This window comes from Zonotrichia leucophrys, chromosome 1 (genome assembly GCF_028769735.1).
Source record: "Zonotrichia leucophrys gambelii isolate GWCS_2022_RI chromosome 1, RI_Zleu_2.0, whole genome shotgun sequence".
Taxonomy (NCBI): Eukaryota; Metazoa; Chordata; class Aves; order Passeriformes; family Passerellidae; genus Zonotrichia; species Zonotrichia leucophrys.
In genome coordinates, this window is record NC_088169.1 from 7,509,325 (window position 1) to 7,524,192 (window position 14,868).

A 14,868-nucleotide genomic window follows, 5' to 3' on the forward strand; every position below is an offset into this window, starting at 1 on the left:
CTGATATTGTAAATATGCCATGGGTGTGTTGCACAAGGTACAGCATTGTACATGAGCTAAGAAATGGGAATTAGGAAGCAAATCACTCTCTGTTTTACCTTCCATAGGAGTGCATGATGCCTGGGGGGAAGTAGGCTGTGTAGCAGCCCCCTGAATATTGCTCCATGGTCCAGTCCTTCTCCTCATAATGCACAGGCTGTGGGTTTCAACAGAGAAAACAGTCAAACACTGACAGAGAAACTGGAAATAAAGAGCATATTTCTTTTGAAGAGGGGGAAAACAGGCTAAGAATACCTGCCAAAGGAGTGCCATGTCATCTGGCTAATGCTATCCATCTGCACAAAACAAATTTTTGTGCTTTTACAGAATCACCAGTCTCCCACAGGCACATGACAGGACAAATTAAAACATGCACTGCCTTCTCTTTTCTTGTGCAGGGTGAGACTGGCAGCTCTTTTCTTCTTGTATTCAGTCCTGTCCTCCCCTTGTTGAATGGCCCAACATGCAATTTTAGGTACACATTTTAGATGCCAGGAACTTTGCCCTCATCATCCAGAGCAAAGGAGCAACAATATTGTACAACAGAGAAAAACCAGGCATTAATTCCTTACGTGTAAAGCCTCTCTCATCCCCAGTGCCTTGGCATATGCCTCACAGATCTTCCTTTTCCTGTATGAAAATAAAATCAGAGTCAGAAAAAAAAGGGAGGTGTGGGGGGAACCTCTCCACTCTCATCTTTCTTATAAAAAACCCAAATTTACTGCAACAAATGGGAAAGAAAGTTGGGTTAGGCTTTGTTTTTAAGTCAGATTTCAAGTTCTTGTCTTAACATACATATTTCAAATGCTGATGCCTAAAAATTACATCAAAAATGGACCCAGGGAATGGGAAATGAAGGTTGATTTTGGCAATGAGCTCTAAAAAAATAAATCTTTGTACAGCTATTTTAGGATGCAGAGCCAATTCATCCTCATGTTCACTGGTGTAAGACCAGAAGAAAAGCAATATAAATCAATTAAATCCCTACAGATTTACTCTAGCTGGGAATAAAATATGAGCTGAAGAATGCTGCTCACATTCCTAAGCAGAGCTCCTCTTTCACTTGCACTGTACCAAAATTCACATTTAGAAAGTACTGTTTGTTCATTTCACTGACTAATAAGGAAATCATACTTTTATAAACACAGAAATTTAAAAATTTTATCACCCAGTCTGAATCTGAAGGAGACCCAAAAGGAGCCATGTCATCACTACTGTATTCCTGTGTTAAAGCATCATTCAGTGGAGATGTAGTTTGGGAACATGGTTGGAAAAATCTTCTCCATTCACACAGACACCCAAAATTGGTAAATCATAGCATAGAAGAGTGGGCAGGACTTGGAAATTTAGAAATATCCATAACTGGATTAATATTAGCTTTAGCGTCTCAGCCTGTTTATGCTAAAATCTCAATTTCTGCCCCAATTTCCAGTGTTGGTAGTTGCACTGAGCATGTATAAATGTGCACATTCACACACATATTTACACACATCCCTGTGGGAAGCATTCCAGAGAAACCATTTGTTTCTGAATATCCACAGCTTCTGAACTCTTACCTCTCTTCCTTGCTGAGATGGGCCAGCTTGACAGCCTTTCTGCTAAGGATGAAACTGAAAACAAAAATAAGGAACGTGAACATCACCTCAGCTGATTTTCAGGCTTGAAATGACTCTAAATAGGGATTGGCAAAGCACTCTATTGGTATGTAATGAGCTGCATGTTTGGTATCATACCTCAGCATCAAATAATTACAGGTCACACAGGGGAAAAAGCCTGTGCAGGATAACCTGCAGAGTTAACTGAAAGGAAGGGTGTGCATTCCCTATCTAGGTCTGATCCATAAGGACTGAAATTCTGAGCTTTATTAAGCTTTTGAAGTCCAGCAGGCAGCTGCCTGTGTCACTTGTGTAAGTGATGGCAGCCTGCTGCTCTGACAGGCTCTGCACAGTGCCATGGATCACTCCTGCAAGAACCAGGACTGGTATTTATCCATCTTGCAGGAAACAGATTTGACAATTAGTTAATCTGGCCCTAGTGGAGATATCCAGGGGATGAAGGATGTTCCTACACTCTTTTAGAAAGTCACAGAAATCCATGAGGAGAAAGAAAGCTGGAAACTGTTTGCCATGTGGGGTTTGGAAGAGGTCTGCTGCTCTCAGGCCATGGAAGCTTTCAAGCCTTGAACATGCCCATAAACATGTACAGCTCAGTACAAGGGGTGAGCTTTCCCTGCCAGGCACTTAAGGAGCAGTTGCCTGATATTTATATTGGCTTTTTTTGACAGTGTCACCTCAGATTATGGTGGAAACACTTGTAAAGATTGTTTGTTCATTTGATTTCAGCTATTTAAAAAGCTGTCATGTATTTTCCCACCTGTTTGTCCAAACTGTAACATTTTTACTTGTCAGTTTCTACAGAATCTTGATTTTTTTTTTCACTGCACAGCTGCCTCCCTGCTCCAGCAGCTGATGTTCCTTGTCCTGCCTCAGCTCAGTGGGGAGAGGTGACAAATGAGGATTTCTTGGGCAATTGTGTTGTCATTTTGGACCAGGCACTAAACATAAAAGCCCAACATAAGCCAAATACATAGGCTCAAACAGATAGGTAAGACAGGGCTTTCTTTCTAAATCTACTCCATAGCAAAAAAAAAAAAAAAAAAAAAAGTGACCTGAATGCTTAAAAATTACTACAGCTGAATTCAGCAACTCCTTCCCAACCACATCCTTGTATTAGGCTGTTTGTAGCAAAACCTTCACCAAAAATTTATATGGACTAGAAAGGCACAAGAGGCTTGGCAGAAATGCTCTCTTCCATCTGTGCAAACTGTGGAATGGGAAACACTGATGTAACCTTGTAATTTCCCCTCTCCCTCCTGTTCCCACCAACTCTTCCAAGAGGAAACACACGTCTGTGAGTGTGGCCCAGCAGATTTACCCCATAATGGCAGGGAAAGTTCCATCAGGTTTTGTGTCATCTATGGTTATTCCAATTGGAGACTCTTCATCCTCAATGACGAAGGAACCACAATAACCTAAGGGGAAAGAAACCCCAAGATGATTGTTAGAAAAACTTGTTGGTGATCACTGTTTCTGATAGGAATGAGCAGGGAAAATTATCCATAAAAGGAATTGTGCAGTAATTCTGTTATTACCAATAGGACCCACATGTCTGAAGTGTCTCTGTAACAGTTTCTCTCTTCTCTCTGACTCTGGGAAATTATGTAAAAAGACTTGTAAAAATCTTTAAAATTCCATTGTTAGCTAACAAGGAATTTCTGTGGATTGCTGCAAGTCCCTTTGGCTTTCTATTTTGAGGAGAATAAACATTAGAAATAAATTGATCTACTCAGAATTATGGTGATTCATTCCATGAGTAACTTTGACCAAAACAAAACCCAGTGTAATTGCATTTGGTCACTGCAGGCTCAAATCCCCACTATTTTGATTTTGCTGGTAATAAGATTGTTAGGAATGGTGTTCCATAACAGTAATGCAGCATGGGCTGTTTAATCTAGGATCACATCAGGACGTGTTTCAGATGAACATGCAAAAAATCTCATCTAGATGACAGTGTATACATCTGTCTCTACTCCTGCCTAATCTCAATGGCCAGGTTATGCCCTGAAACATGCAAAAATTATATTGCTTTGATTAAGAAATATTTTTACCACTCTCAATATTGTTAGGAAGAAAGTGGAATTAATATGTTCATAGAAATAGTTCTGAAAATAGTATCAGCTAAAGCTGAGGAAAAAAAAATTACAGAATAGAAAAAATAATATTATTGAATGGAAAAATATCTAGAGCTAAACAAAAAGCTAACCTACTTTTCCCAGTCCTCTGAGATATCAAGTCTGCAGAACAGGAGATTAAAATCAGGGAAAGGTCTTGCTTACACCTTAAGCTCTGCTTGTCACCTGCTGTAAATTCTCTTTGGCTGACCTAACTGTCCCTGGCAGGAGAAGAAGGGAGCTGATGCTGCAGGGAGGCTGAGGCTTCTGTGCTCTGCAGGTTTCAGCAAGGTTTCCCAGGGAAACACTGCTTGTTCTCTTGGTCATCCCACCTCAGCCAACTGCTGTGAGATTTGGGATCCTGGTTGGGTCTGGACTCATCTTTGGGACAAGGCATGCACTCAAGCTCAGAGAAAGATTTCTGCCTTCTAAGGAGCTTTACTTTTCACTTTGTATGTTTGATTTTGGGGTTTTGAACATTTAACCTTCCCTTGGATTTATTCCCTGATTGTTAGACAGCAGAACTTCAAATTTTGCAGAGTCCCCAAGTCCTTCCCCACCTACCCTTCCTCCTCCAGAAGGCTTCCTTGTAGTACATCATGGTTTTTATGACACTGCCCATAGGCAAACGCTGAATTAACTGGTTTCTGTTTGGTGGCAGCTCTGGTTTGTAGTGAATCTTTGTTGTCAGGATTGGAGGGATGGCACTGATCACGTACTTGCTCTGAAATGTAGAACAAAGTCAGCACAAGGCGCTGCCTCCTCACGAGCTCATCCCACAGGACAGGTTTGAAAGTCACTCTTAACAGCTTTCCCACTCCTGACCCTGCCAGGTGGCTTTCCCACACACAGATTTCAAGGTGACAAAAGTAATTCTGCCATTTCAGAAACACAGAGCTGGAAAAAACAGACCTGAGTTGAAACTTGGCTGGAGACAGGTGGGAAAATGGGACAAGAGACATCCTATGGGTAAAACTGCCCTTATCATCTCCCGGAAAATATGACTCACATTTGTCCCAACTGTAAGATGCTAAAAAATCACAGTTGTGCACATTCACAGGATGTTACTTCGGGACAAGGAATACTAATGGTGATTCCAGCTTTCCTGAATGTACTCCATCCCTCTCACAGGCCCTGGGTCTGACTGGAGCAGTGCAGGACTCTGTAGGGTGACACTTTTTCCCAACACTGCTGCTCTCAGGCTGATGGGGCTGCTGCTGCCCCATGGGTGCCCTGTGGGTCATCATGTGCCATTGGAGCATTTCAAAGCACCCAGTACAGAGGCAAAATCTTACTAAAGGTGTTTGAAATGTGTTTTTTTTTTTTTTCTGTGCTGTGAATCACAAACTTAGACACAAATAGGAAGGTTATTTTTCCTTCCTTTGAAATGGTCTCAATGCAGAACTAAAATGTAAAAGTATACAAAGACATAGAAATTTAAGGCAGAGAAGTCAGAGTAATGACAGAAACCAAGTAGCAGAACACCAAGAAGAGAGCCAGTCATAAATAAATCTGTAAAGCAGGTTCCATGGAGTGTCAGCATAGTCCAAGAAACAGACACACACAAATGGGCATTTCCTGATTACAGCTGGCCAAGAGATACAGCAGATATATTCGCCTACTAAATGCATACTACAATTTTATTCTGATTGAATTACCTCATATATCTCATGGTTCAGAGTCTCCACAAGGACATTATCACCTGTCTGATCAATACTGATCACAGGTCTCTCCAGTTTAACTCTGCCTTTCAGGCGTTCCATTATTTTCTCCGATATCTGACCAGAACCCCCTTTAAACTTCCTCTCCTAAAACAACAAAGAGGAAAGAAACACAGACAAAAAAATCAACAGCATTAATCACAATGACATTGAATATGACTTCTGCTCACCATCACAAAATTGCAGGCCAAATCTTCAAGTCCTAAGGGTGCATAAAGACACCCAAACTTACAGAAGAGCAAGGGCATAAACCTAAGCATCAGTGGGGATTTCTGACTGAACCACTTTTGCAATGACTTCCCTAATGACCTGGCTTAAAGACTCTTTAAGCCTAGAGAACATGCACATATAATGCAGACTTTCTAGCAAAAATAAACATATCACTTCATTCAAATGGGTTCTAAGTATTTTACCCACCATGGTAGAACTGAAACCCTCAATGTGACAAAGAACTGTACAGTGAAATACTGTGCCAGCCCAGAAGCAAGACAGATCTTTAACCGAGTCTGGTCTCCAGGTAATGACCTTTCTCCCTGTATCTTCTCTGGGAAGACACAAAGACAGTTCCGCCAGGCAAAAAAGCACAGTCTATGACACACATAATGTCTAATGTCCATGCAGAGGGTCAGGGGAAGCACTAAAACCTCTTTTATCTACCAGCCACCAGCAGGAGGTAAAGCAGCTCCCTTTTACATGTAAGATGCTGGCAGAGAGGAAAGGATCCATAAAGTTTTGTGCTGAAAGACTGAAATGGCTGCCCAAGCAGGTTTTATAAGACTTAGAAGGTCCACTAAGCCAGAAACCCTTAGTGCTTTTGCTCAACTAAAATTGATTGGGGTGAGGGAAGAAGGAAGCATGATAGGAACAAAGACAGCTTTTCCCATCCAACTACAAAGAAAAGAAATGCTCTTCCCAGGTAGCTTCCCCTTCTCCACATGTTTCATTTATGAGTATCTTGGGATTAATTTTATTTTTAACTCTTGCTGTAGCATTGAGGAGCTGCTGATGTGGGACAGCAAAGATGGCTGAAGGGCTCCTGAGGAGGAAGGCTCTTAGCCAGGTCTGCCTCCTACCACAGGACAGCATCAACACTGCTTATATCCTTCCTGACACATGGTTGTCTATTCTTACCACAATGGACAGGTGTTGACGGAAACTGCTGACCCAAGGAGGAAGGGCCTTCTGCTATTTACTTCTAGCTCTTGTCATTAGATGCTTCAACACCAAAAACACATCCACATTTCACTCTGAAGTTCACTTGTTCTGAACTCATGTAAACATTTAAATGTGCCAAACAACCCATAGAAAATAAATTGGCAAAAAAAGCAACACAACTGCAACAACAGTACTGTGCTGAAGGGAATGCAGAAAGCCCCCAATTGTTTAAATAGTCCCAATTTATTCCACATCTTAGCTAATAAAATCCTTCATTAAACAGGGCTGTATCACCTCATGAGAACACATTTCTCTCTGGTGCCACATGCTCTCATCTTTTCATTAATTGCAGGGTTTTGATGGGTACAAGGCTGCACTTGCTCATTACAGTTTCAAGAGAGGAGGAAGGAAATGAGACATTTTGTACCTGGCCCCCATTGGTGATAGAGAAAATCCTGAATGTGCCCCCACACTGCCTCACATACCACAGGAACCAGAGGGCAGAGACCTCGTGGGGCTCAGACGTGACGTTGACGTTCACAAAGACCGTGGCGAAGTCTCTGACAGCTCTGTAAGACACAGCACCAGGAAAAGACTGTGAGAAAATATGAATTCCGGACTGCTTTCAGGGTTTTATTTGTCATACTAAACAAGGGCTGCTTTTCCAAAGTCGGAAAAGTCAAGTTGGTTAATACTTGTTTAATTTTTCAGTCTATAGCACGTCTGTTTAAATGGGTTTCTACCAGCACATCCTTCCCTCCCAAAGTATTTACTCATTTAGTTTGAAATCCCATTGATTCAATCTCCATTAAATAGTTTCCCAGCTGCCATTCATTTCATCAGAATAAATATTTTTCTCAGCAGAAGAACATTTTTTGTAATCTGTTAGTGAAAATTTTCTGCGTTTCTCATGGGGAGCTCATTGGGCACATCAGCTCCGGGGTCTGATGGCTCCTGAGCGACTGAGCAGCCACACAGCCTGGACATTCCCCACGTGCCATGTAACACTGCTGCACTGAGCCTTTGAGAAATCAAGAATCAAACTTGGCAAATAACCCAGACAGAGAAACCAAATTGGCAATCATTGCCATAAAAATAAAAAAAGGGTCACCTGTCTACCACAGTTCATCCTCTGAAATAAACAGAGAAACAGCAGCAGCAACAGAGGATCTGGCTATTCACATTTCTTGCATTTGTGGCCATAGATTTGTAAGAAAATTGAGATCATTTTGCAAAGAAGGTAAAAGGACTTTGACTTCAATGAAGCTTCATGAAACAATATGAATTTATAATCATCTGATAAAGGAAGGAACTTTGCAAGTTATCTGGGCTAAAATATGTAACTTATAAACTTTTATACCCTCATTTCCAAAGTATGAAGTCCATTCACCCCTGTTTCACTAGCCAGGATGTGAAAACAGCCTGCACACAATAACCTGCTGTGACAATCCTGAGAGGCACCAAGACATTAAACAGCTGCAGCAGGTTTAGGCCTTAGAGATGTGAAAAAAGTCTCCAGGATCAGTAGATTATCTGTGACACAACAAATCTTTTGTAATCTTGGCTCTGAGTCACACAGAAAATGCTGTGGAAGAGTTTTTCTGTTTAAGCACTGTTTTTTAATTGTGTGTAGAAAAATGTGTCTTGGCTTAAAGATCTAAAATGGGTTTTCACTCAGTTTTTGAATGCACTTCAGCCGAGCACATCCATTAAAACTGAATGTTTTACTGACAACACTGGCAGTAGAGCTGCCCAGCAGAGAAGTCTGTTAAAGGAGGGATCACTACAAACCCAGCCCTGCTCATGCTCCATGGCTAAAAGCAGCAGTAAAAACTGAACAGGAAGAGTCAGTGCACTTGCAACAGCAGTTCAAAGTAACCAAGTCTGCAGGCAAAAGGCTCATAAAACTAATTGCAAAGAAAACTGCAATGCCACAGGGAGCCTGAGCAAGTCCAAATGGCTGTACAGCATATCCCATGGAGCTGGAGCAAGACCTAAGCCATAAAAACGAATTTCAAATGGAAAGTTTTGGTCACGAAGCTGCAGGCACAGCATTAAACTTCAGCTAGAGTGAAAGGGCAAACAGAGCACAGCCACACCAATAAAAGACACTGAATAGGAGGGAGGAGATGTTAGAGAACAGCACAGGGGCTGGCACAGCAAGTAGGGACACAAGTGCTCATAAGAGCACACTCCTCTTTGCCATATAAAGAGAAATGATTGAAAAGAGAAAGAAAAGTAAGAAAATTTCCAGTTGTCATCACCTCAATGTATGGAACATTGTTCCTTTTTTTATTTGTACAGTGCAGTCCCTCACAGAAAACACACTGGTCTGTGGGGGTACCAGTTGTGGGTTTCTCTGGGTCTGGACTGAAGGCACTTGAGACAGTAATTCATGTTTGGACTAAGGTGTTTATTATTTCTTATCAGTGAAACAGCCTCATTACTGTGAGTTATGCAGCTTTTCATTAGAAGGCACAAAATGGCCAACAATCTCTTGTTACAAGGTCTTTTAAGACTAAACTATCCAATTTAGAAGAACTGACACCTGGATTATTTTCCCTTTTAACCCAATAACTGATCCCACAGAGCCAACAATGGGGACTTTTCTGCCCAATTACAAAATGCCACCCAAACCCATGGAGAAGAAGAAGCATGAAGAAGAAACCCAGGACAACACTCCATGTTGCTTCCATCCATAACATACCAAAAACCCCAAAAGCTAAATTTCTCATCCAAGTGATACACCTACACTGCTCTCTATAATCTATTTCACACTTTTGTGGATTCCAGACTATCGTGAAGTCTGGGAAATTTTCTCCATGAATGAGGGTCAGAGTCAGTGCTGCCCTGGGGGTCAGGGCACCCCAGAGCAGACAGAGAAATATTCCCTGTGCTCTGGGTTTCCACACTGGTCATTTTATAGATGATAAAATACCCTGAGCCCTCCTCCTACCAACTCTTGTGGATGTTCTGTTGGATCTGTTACTCACAAACAAGGAGGATCTGTGGGATGATGCAAAGGTGCAAAGGTGAAGGGCAGCCCTGGCCGCAGTGGCCATGAGATTGTGGAGTTGAAGAGCCTGAGAGGAGTACAGCAAACAGCGGAACTGCAGCCCTGGAATTTGGAAGGGCAGATTCCATCCTCCCTGAGGCCCTGAATGTCAGTGTCTCATGGGAAACTCCACTATAAGGCAGAGAGCCACAGGAGAGCTGGCCGGAGTTCAATGATCCAATGGTTGGAAGGGGAAGGATGGTGGGAAGAGCCCTCACCACCACTGCTGTGTGCAGGGACCTGCTGAAGCAAACCCCAGGCTCCCCAGCACCTCTGATGCCACCTGCCAGCCAAACAAAGCCCATTCAAACACCTCCTGATCTGTCCTCAGCTGTACCACAGACCCTGCCCAAAAAGCCACAATCATTCCACAGCTGGAATTTCAAAGCAGGTAAAGATTTACATACTTGGTCCAGCAAATCTTATTTATCAGCTCTTTCATGGTCATTTTGTCCCATTCTTCAGCATGTGGAGCATCCCATGGTGCATCAACAGGAATCTGGAGACAGAGGTGAAATATCCAAGAAATGATTCAGTACTTCACCATTGCCTGGTGTGCTAGATAGTAGCACAGACTTAACTGATTTGTTGGCCAGGAGTTACTTTTTTCCCCTGCACATGGATATAAATTTGGAACAAATTCACTAAATGGAATAGTTTCCATTCACACCTTTGGGCATAAATTTTACCATGACCACCAAATCTGTCTTTGGCTGACCAGTGAACCCCCATATCCTTGTGTTGGGACTCATCTGGCCTTTAGCTGTCCAGAAGCAATTACAATTTAGTTGCCTTGGTGTCCTCTAAAAATTGAGGGGAAAGTTCTTTTTCCAGTCAGTTCCAACATGAATATCCAAAGGCCCCTATGTCTCTCTGCTAATTGCAGAGTAAGAAAAAAATGTCTAGATATTTTTGAAATATTTTAGGCAGTTAAATTCGTAATAATAATTCTTTGCATGTAAGCAATGTGATGTGGAGGATACCACCATATCTCTAAATCTTTAAAAAATGTACTACTGACAAAAAAATATGTACTATAATACATAATTTTGATCCTGCAAAACCACATAAAACCAGTGGAATTTGCAAGAGTACAGTGAGTTATGCTTGAAGATTCTGATAAGGTAAAGGCCTTGGTTTGTTGCTATATTCTATGGAAACTAATGAATATTTGAAAGAGAGTATAATGCTCCAGGGCTGCAGTTGTACTGCTTATATTTTGAACTTTAAAAGTAAAGTTACAGTGGAGTCAAACTGGAGCCCAGCTTAGGCAGCTACAAAAACAAAAAAACATCTTTACTCAAAATGCTGTCATGAGGGAAGGGGAAAAAGCCCTTCTAATCTCCCAACTCATGGAATATTTCTTTCTGTCATGAGAAAATACTTACACTGAGTTCAACCTCATTTTTTCAGATATCTTAGACGCCTCCAGATCTTTTGGATCTCACAGAATCATAGAATAGTTTGGGTTGGAAGGGGCCTTTACAAGTCCACCCCACTCTCAGCGAGGAAAATGTATTATTTCTGACAGTTCCTGGGCAATACAGAAATCTTTCTGATGGATGCTTCCTTTCTGTTTTGTTCTGTTGTTGAGAGGTTTTTTTTTTTTTTTAAATATATTAAAGAAGCAATAAAAAACCCTGCCAGAAACAAAACAAAAACAAACTTGATTTATTCATGGAGCACTGTAGGAAACACAGAATTTTGACAGCCTACCTCTTTTCCCATCTTGTCCATGGTTCTCCAGAAGTTATTGTAATCCAGAAAAACTAAGGGATTCCATGTTGAAGGGCAAATGTCGTTGAAATTTCGTGACTTTCCCTGAAATGCACATAAAACCACAAACAGCTGAAATATAACAGAGCAGATCTTCATTACTCAAGAACACAAAATTCTCAGAGTCATCACATTTGGCCTTTTTGCCCAAAAGACCTGGCTGGGTTTTTCCTTTTTTTTTTATCCTGCATATGAATGCAAGCAATGGAATGCATGTTGCTAAACAGGAGGGATAAAACCAGCTGGACTGGCGTTAAATAGGACAATAATACCTTTTTCTATTTATCTATTTAAATAATATCTTTATCTATTTGTTCTGAAGGGGTGGGGAGGGGTACATTTGGTCTGAGCAGGTTGTCAAATTCTGGGCTAAGGATACTCAAACCATGGCCAAAGAGGTAATATTCCTTGTTCCTAAGCATCCTTCATTATTTCATTTAATGAATCTTCTATTTGACTGCTGCTGAAATGTGCATCCTGCAATTTGTGTGGGTCAAAAATTGAATGTATTTCAAACCATTTAAGCACCTTTATGGTACAACTCACTTTAAAAGCAAACATACCTCCTTATTGTTCCATGGAAGAAACCTAGCCTATAAAAAAAAAAAGTTTGAACAGGAAGTGTTTGGCATCCTTCATTATTGTTCCTAAGCATCCTTCATTATTACATTTAAATGAATCTTCTATTTGCCTGCTGCTGAAATGTGCATCCTGAAATTTGTGTCTAAAATTGAGTGCATTTCTAACTATTTAAGTACCTTTCTGGTACACCTCACTTTAAAAACAAACATACCTCTTTATTATTATTTATTATTGGAAGAAACCTAGCCTATACAAAAAAAAAAAAAAAAGGCTGAACAGGAAGTTTTTGGCTGCCGGAAGAAAAATACTGTACACTTGCAAAAGTGGTGTCAGTATTTTAAATGTGTGTGACACAGAGTTGCAGCAGTGGCTGAAACTGTTATTATCTGAAACTGTTTCAGATAATCCTGTGATATAATGATAAGAGAAACAATCTAGCAGCAGCTGCTTCTTTGTGATAACTTTAATCTGAAACAGGACTGGATATGCAGGTAACATTTCATTAATTTGCTCTGAACCTTCCCCCAGGTAAGTCGGTGAATTTCTCATCAGACCTCTCTGTCCTCTGCCCTTCCAGCTGTGCCAGGAGTTGGTGTGAGGATGCAGGGAACACTCTGACCCTGACAGGCAGGAGCTGTGGTGCTGAAGCAATTTGCAACCTGCTTTTCAGTGCCATGGAGCCCATCACACCTGGCAGGTGAGAATCACAGATCAAGAGAGAGGCTGCAGTGATTCAAATGCAAAAAATGGGGATCCAGGGACAGAGACACAAAGCAGGAGCCAAACACACCTTCCTCACACTTGCTGAGAGAGAATGGGTTGATCTTTCCCACTGATAATTGTGTATTTGTGTGTAAAAACATTTGGGTTTCTGATGTTCTGCAGAAACTTTTTCTCTGCAAAGATCACAACAAAGATAAAGGGTGCAAGGCAAACTCAGTGATCATAGTGAGCTTTCAGACTTGGCAAAAACAGTAAAATACTGAAATTCCTACACTTGGCAAACTTTTGTCAGCCCCAGGATAGGTACTGTAAGGGAGGCAAATGTATGTGGGTGAGGGACCACAGCAAGCAAAGCACCACCTGGTGATCTCAGCAATTAGTTCAGCCTGAGATTCACAATTTCAATGGGGTTTTTTTGGGTTTGGTTTGTTTTTTTGGTTTTTTTTTTTCATTTCCAACAAATGTTGTGCTTTCAAGTCACCAGGAAGTGGTTTGTTACCTCTGGATTTCTGGGTATGCAATCTCAATCTTGTGCAGCACTATTGTATTTGCAGGGATCTCCATGGCAGGGAGGAATGATGCATCTGACTCCATGTTCTCAGAAGACTAATTTATTACTTTATAATACTATATTATATTAAAAAATACTTATACTATACTAAAGAATACAGACAGGACACGTACTAAATGCTGAAAAGATAATAATGAAAACTCCTGACTCTTTCCAGAGTCTTGACACAGCTTGACCCTGATTGGCTAAAGAGTGAAAATAACTCACACAGAATCCAATGAAACATTCACCTGTGGGTAAACAATCTCCAAACACATTCCATGCGTGAGCACAACACAGGAGAAGCAAATGAGACAAGAATTGTTTTCCTTTTCTCTGAGGCTTCTCAGCTTCCCAGGAGAAAAACCCTGGGTGCAGGGATTTTTTCAGAGACTGTGAATGCCACGTACCACATACTTTTTTCTCTCTTTTATGCCTGTTTTGTTCTTTTTCAGACTTACACTGAAGGAAGGTGGCAGGGGGGAGGCTTTTCCAGGTGCACACCTGCATGCAAAACACTTCTGCCATGGCAAGAGTGGAGTAAATGCTCCTTCCTGTGAGCAGGGAATCCTACAAATGACACTGGCTCCTCCTTTCCCTTGAGGACAATTTCTCACTGCCAGGCTGCAGCACTGTGTTCAGTCACAGAAAAGAGGCCCAAACAGTGCATGCAAAGGGATATACTGCATCCTACAGCTTTTACTGTCATGAACTAAAGCTGTATCAAACTAGGAAATACTGATACCAAGCAGTAACACACAAATAACCATTTTATTCTTATTGCACAACATTTTGCTTTTCTAAAAGATCATCAAACACTGCTTCTCAAAATTCATTTATTGCTAGTCTTTTTTTTCTGGTTGGGAACACAGGTGCCACCCACCTGTGTTTGACATTCTGTCCTTGACATGCTTTAACCCCAATAATTCTGCCCTTCAGCAGAGATGGGGTGCAATGCTGCCAGGCCACCCTAATCAGGGTGAGGAGAAGTTATCCCTGCCCTTATGTCCTGTTGATACTGCAGGGGGGCAAAGGGAAAAGATAAGCCTTTTCTAATCAGGAGTAGCAGCAAAAAGTTCCCAGTTTTTCACTGCTCAGTGAAAATCTCTTTCCAAAAGTCTTTCTGATGAGTGACTGTGCTTGTACAGAGTGATGTACCTTGCAAACAGCTCTCCTATCCTTAGCTTGCTCAGCTTAAAACATATTTGGTTAATGGCATAGCCCAAGGAGATCAATGGGAATACATGTTTTACCTCCTGAGAAATATAAAATGCCAAATGATAACTAAAAAAGTCTAAAGTTGTGTTACTTGTTGCTCTCTTCTGCATGCAAAAAACCCACAACTTCAGTAAGACTGGAGCCCTATGGCAAGAAAAGCTGAAAAAATACAACAGTGCTAACAGACCTGGAAGAGGCTAAGGCTGAATTCAGGGAGGCTGAAATAGTTCCCAGACACAGTGACCCTTGTGTGGTGGGGCTGTACTTATCAGAGATGGGAGCAGAGGAAAGCCAACTCTAGCAAATTCCTGGCAAGAAA

General features: G+C 41.3%; 1 protein-coding gene across 1 annotated transcript in view; it reads right to left on the minus strand.

Moving 5' to 3' along the window:
- LOC135444541 (amine oxidase [flavin-containing] A-like) overlaps positions 1–14,868 on the minus strand; it is a 35,281-nt gene that overhangs the window by 4,284 nt on the left and 16,129 nt on the right. Inside the window, exons 4-12 of the mRNA XM_064706386.1 lie at positions 11,417–11,521; positions 10,108–10,199; positions 7,073–7,214; positions 5,428–5,577; positions 4,334–4,493; positions 2,974–3,070; positions 1,596–1,649; positions 612–669; positions 99–196 (exon numbers count right to left, since the gene is read on the minus strand). Of these exons, the coding sequence (XP_064562456.1) occupies positions 99–196; positions 612–669; positions 1,596–1,649; positions 2,974–3,070; positions 4,334–4,493; positions 5,428–5,577; positions 7,073–7,214; positions 10,108–10,199; positions 11,417–11,521 (956 nt within the window). The remainder of the gene's footprint in view (positions 1–98; positions 197–611; positions 670–1,595; positions 1,650–2,973; positions 3,071–4,333; positions 4,494–5,427; positions 5,578–7,072; positions 7,215–10,107; positions 10,200–11,416; positions 11,522–14,868) is intronic.